General features: G+C 41.2%; 5 protein-coding genes across 17 annotated transcripts in view; all 5 read left to right on the top strand.

Annotated features, from left to right (window-relative positions):
- LOC311095147 (protocadherin alpha-C2-like) overlaps positions 1-19,080 on the top strand; it is a gene marked incomplete at its 5' end in the record, with an annotated part of 196,375 nt that overhangs the window by 137,229 nt on the left and 40,066 nt on the right. For 2 of the 13 annotated variants that reach the window (XM_084133533.1, XM_084133526.1), the window contains one exon: positions 13,131-15,667. The exons of 9 other annotated variants lie outside the window; for them this stretch is intronic. In XM_084133533.1, coding sequence (XP_083989659.1) covers positions 13,256-15,667 — 2,412 coding nt within the window. Of the gene's footprint in view, positions 1-13,130; positions 15,668-15,951; positions 18,461-19,080 lie in introns of those variants that run through there. 2 more of the 13 variants (XM_084133530.1, XM_084133522.1) reach the window with 2 other exon arrangements.
- LOC311095161 (protocadherin alpha-3-like) lies at positions 132-2,986 on the top strand. Its single transcript, XM_084133566.1, has one exon. The coding sequence runs from the start codon at positions 215-217 to the stop codon at positions 2,600-2,602; it is 2,388 nt and encodes a 795-aa protein (XP_083989692.1). The 5' UTR covers positions 132-214; the 3' UTR covers positions 2,603-2,986.
- LOC311095162 (protocadherin alpha-3-like) lies at positions 3,496-6,198 on the top strand. Its single transcript, XM_084133567.1, has one exon. The coding sequence runs from the start codon at positions 3,568-3,570 to the stop codon at positions 5,953-5,955; it is 2,388 nt and encodes a 795-aa protein (XP_083989693.1). The 5' UTR covers positions 3,496-3,567; the 3' UTR covers positions 5,956-6,198.
- LOC311095159 (protocadherin alpha-3-like) lies at positions 6,818-9,780 on the top strand. The gene has a single exon (XM_084133563.1). It carries the CDS (start codon positions 6,925-6,927, stop codon positions 9,319-9,321), a length of 2,397 nt encoding a protein of 798 aa, XP_083989689.1. The 5' UTR covers positions 6,818-6,924; the 3' UTR covers positions 9,322-9,780.
- LOC311095155 (protocadherin alpha-3-like) lies at positions 9,954-13,070 on the top strand. Its single transcript, XM_084133559.1, has one exon. It carries the CDS (start codon positions 10,097-10,099, stop codon positions 12,566-12,568), a length of 2,472 nt encoding a protein of 823 aa, XP_083989685.1. The 5' UTR covers positions 9,954-10,096; the 3' UTR covers positions 12,569-13,070.

The following is a 19,080-nucleotide window of genomic DNA, read 5'->3' as shown; positions in this document are numbered from 1 at the left end:
CGCGATGTCAGTATCTTATCTGACTGTTGTGTGAGCTTTCATGACATGGCGAGGCTCCTCCTTATTTTCCTTCTTCGTTCGTCCTGCATAAGGGCTTTGTTAGTCGTCCGCCATTGTCCTCGGATACAGTCCACTCGTGGATTTAGCAGGAAACGTTTTACAGACATGCGGGAGGATTTCAGTGATTTAACTTGCGTAACAGTGATTTTGTAAAATGGCTTTAACAGAAGGACGTATTTTCAAATCGTGGATATTTTTCGGTGTCTTTCTTCGCTTTGGGATTTTTACAGATGGGCAGATTGTGTATTCCATATCAGAGGAGGCAAACCCAGGCACGACAGTTGGAAATTTAGCTAAGGATTTTAACTTGAATCTACAGGACATTGAAAGACGTGGATTTCAAATTGTGTCGGAGAACAACGGAAGGTATTTTGATTTGAATATAAAGACTGGTGTTCTTCACGTTAAGGAGAGAATAGACCGAGAGGAGCTATGCGAACAGAATGTGAAGTGTTCATTACCTCTGGAAGCAATTGTTAACTCCCCTTTGAATATTTATAGATTTGAGATAAACGTACTAGACATTAATGATAACCCACCAACATTTCGTACCTCAAAGACAACAATAAATATTACGGAGTTAGCTATTACAGGGGACCAATTCGCTCTACCTACCGCATTTGACGCAGATGTGGGTATTAATTCAGTAAAGACCTACAAGCTGAGTCCAAATGAACACTTTTCTCTGGATGTACAGGGCGGAGGAGAGCAGAGTGTTTCTGCTGAGTTAGTGCTGCAGAAAGCTTTAGATCGAGAGAAACAAGCGGTAATCCAGCTCACACTGACCGCTGTAGACGGAGGAAAACCTCCAAGATCAGGAACAATGCAGATTATTGCAAATGTTGAAGATGTAAACGATAACATTCCTGTTTTCAGTAAACCGTTGTATAAAGCTCGCGTAAATGAAAACGCGCCGCCGGGTACTTCCATTATTACAGTTCAGGCCAGCGACCCAGATGAGGGCGTAAATGGTCAGATTGTTTATGCTTTAGTTAACCACAATAATGATAAAAACGTCGATTCATTTTCAATACACCCGGAAACTGGCGAGATTACGGTGAAAGGTGATGTGGATTATGAAAGAAAAAATGCTGTGGAGCTCCGCGTGCAGGCGAAAGATAAAGGGCATAAACCAAGAGCGTCTCTTTGTAAAGTGCTACTGGAAATTGTAGATATTAACGATAATGTTCCAAAAATCTCTGTAACATCGTTGGTTAATACTGTAAAAGAAGATGCTCCGATTGACACAATGGTTGGAATGATAACTGTAACTGATAATGATGCTGGTAAAAACGGACAGGTAACCTTAAAGATTCAGGGTTCTGTTCCTTTTAAAGTTCAGAACTCGTACAAGAATTATTATTCTCTAGTTGTAAATGGACCTCTAGACAGAGAGCGCGCGTCCGTGTATAACGTGACCATCACAGCTACTGATGAAGGGACTCCGCCTCTCTCCAGCACCAGTGTCATTGCTGTACACGTTTCTGATGTGAATGACAACGCGCCGCGCTTTCCAGAGCCCGTCATTAATGTTTATGTGAAAGAGAACAGTCAGATTGGAGCTGTTATTCATACAGTCTCTGCTTTAGATCCTGATGTAGGTGATAATGCCCGGATAACATATTCTCTACTAGAAAGCTCTAAAAGCGGCCCGGTAACATCCATGATCAACATAAACTCTGACAGTGGAGATATACACAGTTTACAGTCGTTTAACTATGAGGAGATCAAAACATTTCAGTTTAAGGTTCAGGCCACAGACTCTGGTGTTCCTCCTCTCAGCAGTAACGTGACTGTAAATGTTTTTATCCTGGATGAGAATGACAACAGTCCCGGGATTCTCGCGCCCTATTCCGAGCTCGGTTCCGTTAACACTGAGAACATTCCCTATTCTGCTGACGCGGGCTACTTTGTGGCCAAGATCAGGGCTGTAGATGCAGATTCTGGTTACAATGCGCTGCTGTCTTACCACATCTCTGAACCCAAAGGAAACAATCTGTTCCGAATCGGAACCAGCAGCGGGGAGATCAGGACTAAGAGGAGAATGAGTGACAATGACCTGAAAACTCACCCGTTGGTCATTTTGGTTTGTGATAACGGAGAGCCCTCACTGTCAGCGACTGTGTCTATTGATGTTGTGGTTGTTGAAAGCGCAGGTGACGTCAAGACTCCATTCAGACATGCGCCGATAAAGGAGGAGAGTTTCTCGGATTTAAATCTGTATTTGCTGATCGCCATTGTGTGTGTGTCCGTCATCTTTTTACTGAGCCTCATCAGTTTGATAGCTGTAAAATGCCACAGGACAGACGGCAGTTTGGGCAGGTACAGCGCCCCGATGATCACCACACACCCTGACGGGAGCTGGTCTTACTCCAAAGCTACTCAGCAGTATGACGTGTGTTTTAGCTCGGACACACTGAAGAGTGACGTAGTGGTTTTCCCCGCGCAATTTCCGCCTGCAGATGCAGAACTGATCAGTATTAATGGAGGAGACACTTTTACCAGAACACAAACACTCCCTAATAAAGAGAAGGTAAGATAAGTTAATAGCCTACATGTTTTGTTTTATTGGTGAATTAAGTCTTTGCTCCGATTTCGATGTACATATCTAACTGGCATCCTCTCTGTTGTCAGTCTTAATTATTTGGGTAGACTTTTTTTTTTTTTTTTGTATATACAATATTTGTGTTTTTTTGTAGAGTGCACATAAAACATGGAACTTGTGTATTTATTGTATAGTGGGCAAGCGTTGTTCTACATGGTTTATTGTTAAAATGGAATTGGAGCTGAACACCGCCCGTCCAAATAACAGATATTTGTCACGGCGTATCAGGCACGAAACGTCTCATGTCATGTTTCTTTTTTTCCCTACATTGTTGGAATGATAACGTTTATATTGCGCTATACAGGTTAAAATAAAAGGGAAATTTTCTTTTGGCATGAGGTAACACATTTACCAAAACACACATGCTGCTTAATACTCTAAATGGTTTGCATCGCAAACTTACTCATTTTACACGCGTTTCATCTTCAAACATTTTTCCTATATTCTGAAAGTCAATATATTTTAGTGAGTCGTTATGGTGTTCAGGTAATATTTTAATTGACATTTTAAATAATTCGTTTATTTGCCATACATTTGAAACAGTTTTAAACCATTTTTATATATAACTATTGTATTCTGTTTGATTATTTATAGAAGTAATGATATAATTAGTTTATTTATTTGACATTTTATGATCACTTAAAAAAGAGAATATTGCTTTTGATTTGTTGATGTGATGGTCAAATTCGTCCGCGCGATGTCAGTATCTGACTGTTGTGTGAGCTTTCATGACATGGCGAGGCTCCTCCTTATTTTCCTTCTTCGTTCGTCCTGCATAAGGGCTTTGTTAGTCGTCCGCCATTGTCCTCGGATACAGTCCACTCGTGGATTTAGCAGGAAACGTTTTACAGACATGCGGGAGGATTTCAGTGATTTAACTTGCGTAACAGTGATTTTGTAAAATGGCTTTAACAGAAGGACGTATTTTCAAATCGTGGATATTTTTCGGTGTCTTTCTTCGCTTTGGGATTTTTACAGATGGGCAGATTGTGTATTCCATATCAGAGGAGGCAAACCCAGGCACGGCAGTTGGAAATTTAGCTAAGGATTTTAACTTGAATCTACAGGACATTGAAAGACGTGGATTTCAAATTGTGTCGGAGAACAACGGAAGGTATTTCGATTTGAATATAAAGACTGGTGTTCTTCACGTTAAGGAGAGAATAGACCGAGAGGAGCTATGCGAACAGAATGTGAAGTGTTCATTACCTCTGGAAGCAATTGTTAACTCCCCTTTGAATATATATAGATTTGAGATAAACGTACTAGATATTAATGATAATCCACCAATATTTCGTACCTCAAAGACAACCCTAAATATTTCTGAATCAGCTTTTCCAGGGGAGCAGTTCGCTCTAACAAGCGCGTTTGACGCAGATGTGGGCAGTAATTCAGTAAAGACCTACAAGCTGAGTCCAAATGAACACTTTTCTCTGGATGTACAGGGCGGAGGAGATCAGAGTGTTTCTGCTGAGTTAGTGCTGCAGAAAGCTTTAGATCGAGAGAAACAGCCTGTGATCCAGCTCACACTGACCGCTGTAGACGGAGGAAAACCTCCAAGATCAGGAACAATGCAGATAATAGTAAATGTTGAAGATGTAAACGATAACATTCCTGTTTTCAGTAAACCGTTGTATAAAGCTCGCGTAAATGAAAATGCGCCGCCGGGTACTTCCATTATTACAGTTCAGGCCAGCGACCCAGATGAGGGCGTAAATGGTCAGATTGTTTATGCTTTAGTTAACCACAATAATGATAAAAACGTCGATTCATTTTCAATACACCCGGAAACTGGCGAGATTACGGTGAAAGGTGATGTGGATTATGAAAGAAAAAATGCTGTGGAGCTCCGCGTGCAGGCGAAAGATAAAGGGCATAAACCAAGAGCGTCTCTTTGTAAAGTGCTACTGGAAATTGTAGATATTAACGATAATGTTCCAAAAATCTCTGTAACATCGTTGGTTAATACTGTAAAAGAAGATGCTCCGATTGACACAATGGTTGGAATGATAACTGTAACTGATAATGATGCTGGTAAAAACGGACAGGTAACCTTAAAGATTCAGGGATCTGTTCCTTTTAAAGTTCAGAACTCGTACAAGAATTATTATACTTTAGTTGTTAACGGACCTCTAGACAGAGAGCGTGCGTCCGTGTATAACGTGACCATCACAGCTACTGATGAAGGGACTCCGCCTCTCTCCAGCACCAGTGTCATTGCTGTACACGTTTCTGATGTGAATGACAACGCGCCGCGCTTTCCAGAGCCCGTCATTAATGTCTATGTGAAAGAGAACAGTCAGATTGGAGCTGTTATTCATACAGCATCTGCTTTAGATCCTGATGTAGGTGATAATGCCCGGATAACATATTCTTTGCTAGAAAGCTCTAAAAGCGGTCCGGTAACATCCATGATCAACATAAACTCTGACAGTGGAGATATACACAGTTTACAGTCGTTTAACTATGAGGAGATCAAAACATTTCAGTTTAAGGTTCAGGCCACAGACTCTGGTGTTCCTCCTCTCAGCAGTAACGTGACTGTAAATGTTTTTATCCTGGATGAGAATGACAACAGTCCCGGGATTCTCGCGCCCTATTCCGAGCTCGGTTCCGTTAACACTGAGAACATTCCCTATTCTGCTGACGCGGGCTACTTTGTGGCCAAGATCAGGGCTGTAGATGCAGATTCTGGTTACAATGCGCTGCTGTCTTACCACATCTCTGAACCCAAAGGAAACACTCTGTTCCGAATCGGAACCAGCAGCGGGGAGATCAGGACTAAGAGGAGAATGAGTGACAATGACCTGAAAACTCACCCGTTGGTCATTTTGGTTTGTGATAACGGAGAGCCCTCACTGTCAGCGACTGTGTCTATCGATGTTGTGGTTGTTGAAAGCGCAGGTGACGTCAAGACTCCATTCAGACATGCGCCGATAAAGGAGGAGAGTTTCTCGGATTTAAATCTGTATTTGCTGATCGCCATTGTGTGTGTGTCCGTCATCTTTTTACTGAGCCTCATCAGTTTGATAGCTGTAAAATGCCACAGGACAGACGGCAGTTTGGGCAGGTACAGCGCCCCGATGATCACCACACACCCTGACGGGAGCTGGTCTTACTCCAAAGCTACTCAGCAGTATGACGTGTGTTTTAGCTCGGACACACTGAAGAGTGACGTAGTGGTTTTCCCCGCGCAATTTCCGCCTGCAGATGCAGAACTGATCAGTATTAATGGAGGAGACACTTTTACCAGAACACAAACACTCCCTAATAAAGAGAAGGTAAGATAAGTTAATAGGCAACATGTTTTGTTTTATTGGTGAATTAAGTCTTTGCTCCGATTTCGATGTACATATCTAACTGGCATCCTCTCTGTTGTCAAGTCTTAATTATTTGGGTAGAATTTTTTTAGTATATAAAATATTTGTAGTTTTTTTTAGAGTGCACATAAAACATGGAACTTGTGTATTTATTGCATAGTGGGCAAGCGTTGTTCTACATGGTTTATTGTTAAAGTGGAATTGGAGCTGTTCGTGGTACTGAACACCGCCCGTCCAAATAGCAGATATTTGTCACGGCGTATCAGACATGAAACGTCTCATATTTCTTTTCCCCCACATTGTTGGAATTATAAAGTTTATATTGCCCTATACAGGTTAAAAGAAAAAGGAAATTTTATTTTGGCACGAGGTGACACATTTTCCAAAACACACATGCTGCTTAATACTCTAAATGGTTTGCATCGCAAACTTACTATTTTTACACGCGTTTCATCTTCAAACATTTTTCCTATATATGTTCTGAAAGTCAATATATTTTAGTGAGTCTTTGTGGTGTTCAAGTAATATTTGAATTGACATTTTAAATAATTCGTTTATTTGCCATACATTTGAAACAGTTTTAAACCATTTTTATATAGAACTATTTTATTCTGGTTGATTATTTATAGAAGTAATGATATAATTACAGTTTATTTATTTGACATTTTATGATCACTTAAAAAAGAGAATATTGTTTTTTATTTGTTGATGTGATGGTCAAATTCGTCCGCGCGATGTCAGTATCTGACTGTTGTGTGAGCTTTCATGACATGGCGAGGCTCCTCCTTATTTTCCTTCTTCGTTCGTCCTGCATAAGGGCTTTGTTAGTCGTCCGCCATTGTCCTCGGATACAGTCCACTCGTGGATTTAGCAGGAAACGTTTTACAGACATGCGGGAGGATTTCAGTGATTTAACTTGTGTAACAGTGATTTTGTAAAATGGCTTTAACAGAAGGACGTATTTTCAAATCGTGGATATTTTTCGGTGTCTTTCTTCGCTTTGGGATTTTTACAGATGGGCAGATTGTGTATTCCATATCAGAGGAGGCAAACCCAGGCACGACAGTTGGAAATTTAGCTAAGGATTTTAACTTGAATCTACAGGACATTGAAAGACGTGGATTTCAAATTGTGTCGGAGAACAACGGAAGGTATTTTGATTTGAATATAAAGACTGGTGTTCTTCACGTTAAGGAGAGAATAGACCGAGAGGAGCTATGCGACCAGAATGTGAAGTGTTCATTACCTCTGGAAGCAATTGTTAACTCCCCTTTGAATATATATAGATTTGAGATAAACGTACTAGATATTAATGATAATCCACCAATATTTCGTATCTCAAAGACAACCCTAAATATTTCTGAATCAGCTTTTCCAGGGGAGCAGTTCGCTCTAACAAGCGCGTTTGACGCAGATGTGGGTATTAATTCAGTAAAGACCTACAAACTGAGTCCAAATGAACACTTTTCTCTGGATGTACAGGGCGGAGGAGAGCAGAGAGTTTCTGCTGAGTTAGTGCTGCAGAAAGCTTTAGATCGAGAGAAACAAGCGGTAATCCAGCTCACACTGACCGCTGTAGACGGAGGAAAACCTCCAAGATCAGGAACAATGCAGATAATAGTAAATGTTGAAGATGTAAACGATAACATTCCTGTTTTCAGTAAACCGTTGTATAAAGCTCGCGTAAATGAAAACGCGCCGCCGGGTACTTCCATTATTACAGTTCAGGCCAGCGACCCAGATGAGGGCGTAAATGGTCAGATTGTTTATGCTTTAGTTAACCACGATAATGATAAAAACGTCGATTCATTTTCAATACACCCGGAAACTGGCGAGATTACGGTGAAAGGTGATGTGGATTATGAAAGACAGAATGCTGTGGAGCTCCGAGTGCAGGCGAAAGATAAAGGGCATAAACCAAGAGCGTCTCTTTGTAAAGTGCTACTGGAAATTGTAGATATTAACGATAATGTTCCAAAAATCTCTGTAACATCGTTGGTTAATACTGTAAAAGAAGATGCTCCGATTGACACAATGGTTGGCATGATAACTGTAACTGATAATGATGCTGGTAAAAACGGACAGGTAACCTTAAAGATTCAGGGATCTGTTCCTTTTAAAGTTCAGAACTCGTACAAGAATTATTATACTTTAGTTGTTAACGGTCCTCTAGACAGAGAGCGCGCGTCCGAGTATAACGTGACCATCACAGCTACTGATGAAGGGACTCCGCCTCTCTCCAGCACCAGTGTCATTGCTGTACACGTTTCTGATGTGAATGACAACGCGCCGCGCTTTCCAGAGCCCGTCATTAATGTTTATGTGAAAGAGAACAGTCAGATTGGAGCTGTTATTCATACAGTCTCTGCTTTAGATCCTGATGTAGGTGATAATGCCCGGATAACATATTCTTTACTAGAAAGCTCTAAAAGCGGTCCGGTAACATCCATGATCAACATAAACTCTGACAGTGGAGATATACACAGTTTACAGTCGTTTAACTATGAGGAGATCAAAACATTTCAGTTTAAGGTTCAGGCCACAGACTCTGGTGTTCCTCCTCTCAGCAGTAACGTGACTGTAAATGTTTTTATCCTGGATGAGAATGACAACAGTCCCGGGATTCTCGCGCCCTATTCCGAGCTCGGTTCCGTTAACACTGAGAACATTCCCTATTCTGCTGACGCGGGCTACTTTGTGGCCAAGATCAGGGCTGTAGATGCAGATTCTGGTTACAATGCGCTGCTGTCTTACCACATCTCTGAACCCAAAGGAAACAATCTGTTCCGACTCGGAACCAGCAGCGGGGAGATCAGGACTAAGAGGAGAATGAGTGACAATGACCTGAAAACTCACCCGTTGGTCATTTTGGTTTGTGATAACGGAGAGCCCTCACTGTCAGCGACTGTGTCTATTGATGTTGTGGTTGTTGAAAGCGCAGGTGACGTCAAGACTCCATTCAGACATGCGCCGATAAAGGAGGAGAGTTTCTCGGATTTAAATCTGTATTTGCTGATCGCCATTGTGTGTGTGTCCGTCATCTTTTTACTGAGCCTCATCAGTTTGATAGCTGTAAAATGCCACAGGACAGACGGCAGTTTGGGCAGGTACAGCGCCCCGATGATCACCACACACCCTGACGGGAGCTGGTCTTACTCCAAAGCTACTCAGCAGTATGACGTGTGTTTTAGCTCGGACACACTGAAGAGTGACGTAGTGGTTTTCCCTGCGCAATTTCCACCTGCAGATGCAGAACTGATCAGTATTAATGGAGGAGACACTTTTACCAGAACACAAACACTCCCTAATAAAGAGAAGGTAAGACATTTTTCATGAAAAGTTTGGAAAACAAATTATTCAGTTCGATTCAGTTTGGAGCTGCAATTTCTTGAATTCTTCGTGCAGCATATCGTTCATTCACTATTTATTTTAGATTAACACTGAGGGGAAATTAATTATAAACCATTACAGTGGCTTCTTGCAGCTTCTCCCCAAACTCTTTCATTCCTGTTGCGCACAGGTTTAGAGTGCAGTTTTATCGTCTTTTGCGCTTATGCTGTCCGTGGTGCTGAAAACGCAAAAGCTCTAACAAATCAACTGTTATTTTGTCTGATATTGCCATACACTTATGAATATATTTCTGTTCCAAGTCTCATTATCCTGTCTTGTCATTTCACATTTTTTTAAGATTTAATTTTGTAGTTAATAAATAATCTTTTTCAGTATACGTCCGATGCCACTGTTATACTTTGACAGCCAGTATGATGTGGACACTTTTGCCATTTTAGACATTGGCAATTTAAAAAAAAATAATTAAAAAAATAATAATAATAATAATAATGATAATAAGCTCTTATAACTGATATATTGAAAATATCAAAATATTTAATTGTATTTTATTTAAAAAACAGTAGAGTCTGCAGTTGTCCGCACGATGTCACTAGCCTTCCATTTTACAGGAGAATTTCCATAACTCCACTATAAGCTCCTCCTCATTTTGTAGCTTCCCGAGCAGAGAGGCTTTGTTCAGAATTCGCCATTGTGTCAGGAAGCTGCTGTAGTGCGTGGTTTCGTGTGAACGTTTCCTCAGCGACTATGCTATCGGATTTGTATGATTTTGTCATATCCAGAAGGTTTAGAAGCAATGGAATCCAAACGGCAATCAACATTTCGGTTTTGGCTTTCTCTGTTCTTTCTGTGTCGGCTTTGGAATATAACCAGTGGACAGTTTGTCTATTCTGTGTCTGAGGAAGCAAACCCAGGAACTACAGTTGGGAATTTGGTGAAGGATTTTAATCTGAATATTCAAGATCTCGAGGTACGAGGGTTTCATATAGTTCCGGGACCGAACAAGAGGTATTTCGATGTAAATACAAAAACTGGAATTCTCCATGCCAGAGAAAGAATTGATCGAGAAGAAATATGCGAGCAGAATATTAAATGCTCGCTGCCTTTAGAAGCCATGATTAGCTCTCCATTGAATGTTTACAGATTTGAAATAAATGTTGTTGACATTAATGATAATGCACCCGCATTTCGGACATCAATAACAAATTTGAATATCAGCGAATCCGCTTCTCCAGGGGAGAGGTTTCCATTACAAAGAGCGTTTGATGCTGATGTTGGTGTTAATTCGATAAAGAGCTACAAACTGAGTCCAAACGAACACTTTTCTCTGGATGTACAGGGCGGAGGAGATCAGAGTGTGTCTGCTGAGTTAGTGCTGCAGAAAGCTTTAGATCGAGAGAAACAGTCTGTGATCCAGCTCACACTGACCGCTGTAGACGGAGGAAAACCTCCTAAATCCGGTACAACAGAGATTATTGTTAACGTTGTAGATGTTAATGATAATATTCCTATTTTCAGTAAGTCTTTGTATAAAGCCAAAATCATTGAGAATGCAGCACGTGGTACTCACGTGATTACTGTTAAAGCTGTTGATTTAGATGAGGGTGTGAACGGTGATATAATTTATGCAATCGTCAACCACGACAATGATAAAAATGTAAATGCATTCTCGATAAACCCTGAAACAGGTGAAATTACTGTACAAGATGATGTAGATTATGAGCAAAGGAATGCAATAGAACTTCGAGTACAAGCAAAAGATAAAAGTAATAATCCGAGAGCTGCACACAGTAAAGTATTGGTCGAGGTTGTGGATGTGAATGACAACATACCGGTGATATCTGTGACGTCTTTAGTGAGCACTGTAAAAGAAGATGCTCCGATTGACACAATGGTTGGAATGATAACTGTAACTGATAATGATGCTGGTAAAAACGGACAGGTAACCTTAAAGATTCAGGGATCTGTTCCTTTTAAAGTTCAGAACTCGTACAATAATTATTATACATTAGTTGTTAACGGTCCTCTAGACAGAGAGCGCGCGTCCGAGTATAACGTGACCATCACAGCTACTGATGAAGGGACTCCGCCTCTCTCCAGCACCAGTGTCATTGCTGTACACGTTTCTGATGTGAATGACAACGCGCCGCGCTTTCCAGAGCCCGTCATTAATGTTTATGTGAAAGAGAACAGTCAGATTGGAGCTGTTATTCATACAGTCTCTGCTTTAGATCCTGATGTAGGTGATAATGCCCGGATAACATATTCTTTACTAGAAAGCTCTAAAAGCGGCCCGGTAACATCCATGATCAACATAAACTCTGACAGTGGAGATATACACAGTTTACAGTCGTTTAACTATGAGGAGATCAAAACATTTAAGTTTAAAGTTCAGGCCACAGACTCTGGTGTTCCTCCTCTCAGCAGTAACGTGACTATAAATGTTTTTATCCTGGATGAGAATGACAACAGTCCCGGGATTCTCGCGCCCTATTCCGAGCTCGGTTCCGTTAACACTGAGAACATTCCCTATTCTGCTGACGCGGGCTACTTTGTGGCCAAGATCAGGGCTGTAGATGCAGATTCTGGTTACAATGCGCTGCTGTCTTACCACATCTCTGAACCCAAAGGAAACAATCTGTTCCGAATCGGAACCAGCAGCGGGGAGATCAGGACTAAGAGGAGAATGAGTGACAATGACCTGAAAACTCACCCGTTGGTCATTTTGGTTTGTGATAACGGAGAGCCCTCACTGTCAGCGACTGTGTCTATTGATGTTGTGGTTGTTGAAAGCGCAGGTGACGTCAAGACTCCATTCAGACATGCGCCGATAAAGGAGGAGAGTTTCTCGGATTTAAATCTGTATTTGCTGATCGCCATTGTGTGTGTGTCCGTCATCTTTTTACTGAGCCTCATCAGTTTGATAGCTGTAAAATGCCACAGGACAGACGGCAGTTTGGGCAGGTACAGCGCCCCGATGATCACCACACACCCTGACGGGAGCTGGTCTTACTCCAAAGCTACTCAGCAGTATGACGTGTGTTTTAGCTCGGACACACTGAAGAGTGACGTAGTGGTTTTCCCCGCGCAATTTCCGCCTGCAGATGCAGAACTGATCAGTATTAATGGAGGAGACACTTTTACCAGAACACAAACACTCCCTAATAAAGAGAAGGTAAGAATTTTTTTTAATTTTTTTTTAAGTTGGGAAAACGAATTATTCAGTTCGATTTAGTTTGGAGCTGCAATTTCTTGAATTCTTCGTGCTGCATATCGTTCATTCATTATTTATTTTAGATTAAGACTGAGGGGAAATAAACTATAAACCATTTTCCTTTTTTCCCCAAACTCTTTTATTCCTGTTGCGCACAGGTTTAGAGTGCAGTTTTATCGTCTTTTGCACTAACGCTGTCCGTGGTGCTGAACACGCAAACTACTCTAAGAAATCAACTGTTATTTTGTCCGGTATTGCCATAAACTTATAAATATATTTCAGTTCCATGTCTTCTTATCATGTCTTGTAAGTTCACTTTTTTAAAAAGATTTAATTTTGTAGTTATTAACCTTGTTCATATGCGTCAGATGCCACTGTTATACGTACACAGCCAGAATGATGTGGACACTTAAGCCATTTTAGACATCAAATTTATTTTAATTGTATGCTCTTATAACTGTTAGATTAAACATATCAAAATATGTTATTATATTATATTTAGAAACAGTAGAGTTTGCAGTTGTCCGCACGATGTCACTAGCCTTCCATTTTACAGGAGAATTTCCATAACTCCACTATAAGCTCCTCCTCATTTTGTAGCTTCCCGAGCAGAGAGGCTTTGTTCAGAATTCGCCATTGTGTCAGGAAGCTGCTGTAGTGCGTGGTTTCGTGTGAACGTTTCCTCAGCGACTATGCTATCGGATTTGTATGATTTTGTCATATCCAGAAGGTTTAGAAGCAATGGAATCCAAACGGCAATCAACATTTCGGTTTTGGCTTTCTCTGTTCTTTCTGTGTCGGCTTTGGAATATAACCAGTGGACAGTTTGTTTATTCTGTGTCAGAGGAAGCAAACCCAGGAACTACAGTTGGGAATTTGGTGAAGGATTTTAATCTGAATATTCAAGATCTCGAGGTACGAGGGTTTCATATAGTTCCGGGACCGAACAAGAGGTATTTCGATGTAAATACAAAAACTGGAATTCTCCATGCCAGAGAAAGAATTGATCGAGAAGAAATATGCGAGCAGAATATTAAATGCTCGCTGCCTTTAGAAGCCATGATTAGCTCTCCATTGAATATTTACAGATTTGAAATAAATGTCGTTGATATTAATGATAATGCACCCGCATTTCGGACATCAATAGCAAATCTAAATATTACCGAATCAGCTATTCCAGGGGAGAGGTTTCCATTACAAAGCGCGTTTGACGCAGATGTGGGCAGTAACTCTTTAAAGACCTACAAACTGAGTCCAAACGAACACTTTTCTCTGGATGTACAGGGCGGAGGAGAGCAGAGTGTGTCTGCTGAGTTAGTGCTGCAGAAAGCTTTAGATCGAGAGAAACAGTCTGTGATCCAGCTCACACTGACCGCTGTAGACGGAGGAAAACCTCCTAAATCCGGTACAACAGAGATTATTGTTAACGTTGTAGATGTTAATGATAATATTCCTGTTTTCAGTAAGTCTTTGTATAAAGGCAAAACCATTGAAAATGCAGCACGTGGTACTCACGTGATTACTGTTCAAGCCATTGATTTAGATGAGGGTGTGAACGGTGACATAATTTATTCAATAGTGAATCACAACAATGACAAAAATGTCGATGCATTTTCGATAAACTCAGAAACAGGTGAAATTACTGTGCAAAAAGATGTAGATTACGAGCAGAGGAATGCAATCGAACTCCGAATACAAGCAAAAGATAGAGGTTATAATCCGAAAGCGGCACACTGTAAAGTATTGGTCGAGGTTGTGGATGTGAATGACAACATACCGGTGATATCTGTGACGTCTTTAGTGAGCACTGTAAAAGAAGATGCTCCGATTGACACAATGGTTGGAATGATAACTGTAACTGATAATGATGCTGGTAAAAACGGACAGGTAACCTTAAAGATTCAGGGATCTGTTCCTTTTAAAGTTCAGAACTCGTACAAGAATTATTATATTTTAGTTGTTAACGGTCCTCTAGACAGAGAGCGCGCGTCCGAGTATAACGTGACCATCACAGCTACTGATGAAGGGACTCCGCCTCTCTCCAGCACCAGTGTCATTGCTGTTCACGTTTCTGATGTGAATGACAACGCGCCGCGCTTTCCAGAGCCCGTCATTAATGCTTATGTGAAAGAGAACAGTCAGATTGGAGCTGTTATTCATACAGTCTCTGCTTTAGATCCTGATGTAGGTGATAATGCCCGGATAACATATTCTTTACTAGAAAGCTCTAAAAGCGGCCCGGTAACATCCATGATCAACATAAACTCTGACAGTGGAGATATACACAGTTTACAGTCGTTTAACTATGAGGAGATCAAAACATTTCAGTTTAAAGTTCAGGCCACAGACTCTGGTGTTCCTCCTCTCAGCAGTAACGTGACTGTAAATGTTTTTATCCTGGATGAGAATGACAACAGTCCCGGGATTCTCGCGCCCTATTCCGAGCTCGGTTCCGTTAACACTGAGAACATTCCCTATTCTGCTGACGCGGGCTACTTTGTGGCCAAGATCAGGGCTGTAGATGCAGATTCTGGTTACAATGCGCTGCTGTCTTTCCACATCTCTGAACCCAAAGGAAACAATCTGTTCCGAATTGGAACCAGCAGCGGGGAGATCAGGACTAAGAGGAGAATGAGTGACAATGACCTGAAAACTCACCCGTTGGTCATTTTGGTTTGTGATAACGGAGAGCCCTCACTGTCAGCGACTGTGTCTATTGATGTTGTGGTTGTTGAAAGCGCAGGTGACGTCAAGACTCCATTCAGACATGCGCCGATAAAGGAGGAGAGTTTCTCGGATTTAAATCTGTATTTGCTGATCGCCATTGTGTGTGTGTCCGTCATCTTTTTACTGAGCCTCATCAGTTTGATAGCTGTAAAATGCCACAGGACAGACGGCAGTTTGGGCAGGTACAGCGCCCCGATGATCACCACACACCCTGACGGGAGCTGGTCTTACTCCAAAGCTACTCAGCAGTATGACGTGTGTTTTAGCTCGGACACACTGAAGAGTGACGTAGTGGTTTTCCCCGCGCAATTTCCGCCTGCAGATGCAGAACTGATCAGTATTAATGGAGGAGACACTTTTACAAGAACACAAACACTTCCAAATAAAGAGAAGGTAAGAAATGACATATCCTAAAATGTTTTTTTTTATTTTATTTTTTTTTATTAATTTGTTAATCACAAATCTTTAAAATGTATAAACCGAAAACAAATGTTTTTTTTTGTTTGTTTTTTACTTTGCCTAAAGCAACCAGTACATTTTTTTTTATTTTGTCATGTTATAGCCTAGTTCTCTCTCCGAAGCCACTTGGTGTCAGTATAGTGTTTTGAAACGTTCGAGCGCGCCCACATTGGCTCCTCCTTGTCCTTACTTGAGCGCCTTACTCACTCATGCGCTTTGTTCTATTTTGTATTCATGGCTGCATGCATAGAAACAAAATACATATAGTGGAATACAACCAAAGAATGGAACCTGTTTTGTCAATATTTGTTTTGCAGCGATTGGTGGAGTTTACAAAATAGATGCGTAATGGCTAGGATCATTCTTCTCGGCGGGACTGTTATTTGTCTGGTTTTGCTGCGCTTGCTGTCAATGGCTTCAGCCCAGATCGCATTCTCCATTTCAGAGGAGGTGAACACGGGAACATTTGTTGGAAATATCGCAAAGGATCTTAATTTGAATATCCAAGAACTGGAATCACGCGGATTTCACATCCCTGCAGTTTTGGGAAGGAAATATTTTGAGGTTAATTTGAAAACGGGTGTTCTGTTCGTCAGCGAAAGGATCGACAGGGAGGAATTATGTCCTGCCTCGCCGCAATGTTCAGTGAATTTAGAAGCCATTGTTAATAGTCCATTAAACCTGTTTCGCATTGAGATAAATATATTAGACATTAATGACAATGCTCCGTCGTTTCGTGTTAGGTCTAAGCAATTTAACATATCAGAGAATGCGTTTGTTGGAGACAGATTTCAGATGCCGAGAGCGTCGGATCCTGATGTTGGAGCGAACTCGGTAAAGAGCTACAAACTGAGTCCGAATGAGCATTTCTCTCTGGATGTACAGAATGGAGGAGAGCAGAGTGTGTCTGCTGAGTTAGTGCTGCAGAAAGCTTTAGATCGAGAGAAACAGCCTGTGATCCAGCTCACACTGACTGCTATAGACGGAGGAAAACCTCCCAAATCTGGTACAATACAGATAATCATAAATGTACAAGATGTAAATGATAACGCACCCGTGTTTGGTAAAGCTCTTTACAAAGTGCGTCTTTTTGAGAATGCACCAATGGGGACATTAGTCATAAATCTGAATGCCACTGATTTGGATGAGGGTGTAAATAGTGAAATCATTTATTCTTTAGTTCACCAAGACAGCGATGACAAAACAAACAAGGTTTTTAAAATTGATTCTGCTACCGGTGTCATTTCAGTGCAGGGCAGTGTGGATTTTGAGCAACACAATGCTTATGAGATTCATGCTCAGGCTAAAGATAAAGGAGCGAGTCCGCGGTCTGCGCACTGTAAAATATTAGTAGAGGTTTTAGATATAAACGACAACGAGCCAGAAATATCCTTAACGTCACAAGTGAACACAGTAAGGGAGGATGCTAAAAAAGAAACAACGGTTGCTTTGATAACGATATCTGACAAAGACTCGGGAAAGAATGGGAATACGCACGGGAAAGTGGTAGGTGATGTTCCTTTTAAATTACAGTCATCGTACAAGAATTATTATTCTCTTGTAGTGGATAATGACCTGGATAGAGAGCGTGTTGATCGATATAATGTCACAATCATGGCGTCAGATGAAGGGACTCCGCCTCTTTCTTCCATACGCGTTTTAACAGTGTATGTATCTGATGTTAATGACAATCCCCCACGTTTTCCAAATCCTGTTATAAATGTATTTGTAAAAGAAAATGGTCCTAAAGGTCAAATCATTTACACTATTTCGGCTGTTGATCCAGATTTAGATGAAAATTCCAAAATTACTTATGGAATACTGGAGCCATTTCACAAATCTGGAACTACATATTCTGTTGTTAGTATAAACTCTGACAGTGGAGATATACACAGTTTACAGTCGTTTAACTATGAGGAGATCAAAACATTTCAGTTTAAAGTTCAGGCCACAGACTCTGGTGTTCCTCCTCTCAGCAGTAACGTGACTGTAAATGTTTTTATCCTGGATGAGAATGACAACAGTCCCGGGATTCTCGCGCCCTATTCCGAGCTCGGTTCCGTTAACACAGAGAACATTCCCTATTCTGCTGACGCGGGCTACTTTGTGGCCAAGATCAGGGCTGTAGATGCAGATTCTGGTTACAATGCGCTGCTGTCTTACCACATCTCTGAACCCAAAGGAAACAATCTGTTCCGAATCGGAACCAGCAGCGGGGAGATCAGGACTAAGAGGAGAATGAGTGACAATGACCTGAAAACTCACCCGTTGGTCATTTTGGTTTGTGATAACGGAGAGCCCTCACTGTCAGCGACTGTGTCTATTGATGTTGTGGTTGTTGAAAGCGTAGGTGACGTCAAGACTCCATTCAGACATGCGCCGATAAAGGAGGAGAGTTTCTCGGATTTAAATCTGTATTTGCTGATCGCCATTGTGTGTGTGTCCGTCATCTTTTTACTGAGCCTCATCAGTTTGATAGCTGTAAAATGCCACAGGACAGACGGCAGTTTGGGCAGGTACAGCGCCCCGATGATCACCACACACCCTGACGGGAGCTGGTCTTACTCCAAAGCTACTCAGCAGTATGACGTGTGTTTTAGCTCAGACACACTGAAGAGTGACGTAGTGGTTTTCCCTGCGCAATTTCCTCCTGCAGATGCAGAACTGATCAGTATTAATGGAGGAGACACTTTTACCAGAACACAAACACTCCCTAATAAAGAGAAGGTAAGATATTATAAGGGGCCAGTTAAAATGTACTTTTTTCTTTAATTCCTATGTGTATACAAAAATCTTGTATTGAGCTTCTGACATCTCCTGTTGAAACATGACCTGTCATTACATTGCATGAGAGCTATCCGTGGTGCTGAAACACACTGAGCTTGACCATAGTTTGACTCTGTCCAGCAACAGTGTTCTGAATGGTGCCTTATTGAATACCAATATTTGTTTGGCCAAAGTAAACAGAACAGTTTCGAGATTTTCCCTCAACTGGTTTTATTTATTTATTTAATTATACATTTTTTGACCTCTTGTATAATGCAGAGATTACCACAGCTGTTTCTAGGTCTGAAAATGAGTCCGAAGTCTGTCACGTGAAGCGGATTTGTCGGTCTGTGTCATGTTGGTTAAAGAGGCCATGCTCGGCTTTTGTGTTCCGCTTGGAAAATCTCTGGCACATAAACAGGAAAAAAATGAGACTGCCACTGGGCTTGAATTTACCAATGCTATCTTACTGACTTTCCCCCATTCTCTTCCTTGACTTATTTCTTTCTTGTTCACTTACAACATGCAGTACTGGTTGTGCACCTTTTCATAATATTGTCTCTCCCATGTGTTCCAAACAC

The sequence above is a fragment of the Abramis brama genome, assembly GCF_963993115.1.
Source record: "Abramis brama genome assembly, chromosome: 13".
Lineage (NCBI taxonomy): Eukaryota > Metazoa > Chordata > Actinopteri > Cypriniformes > Leuciscidae > Abramis > Abramis brama.
The sequence above is the reverse complement of the archived record's forward strand: the minus strand, read 5'-3'. Positions and strand labels throughout refer to the sequence as shown.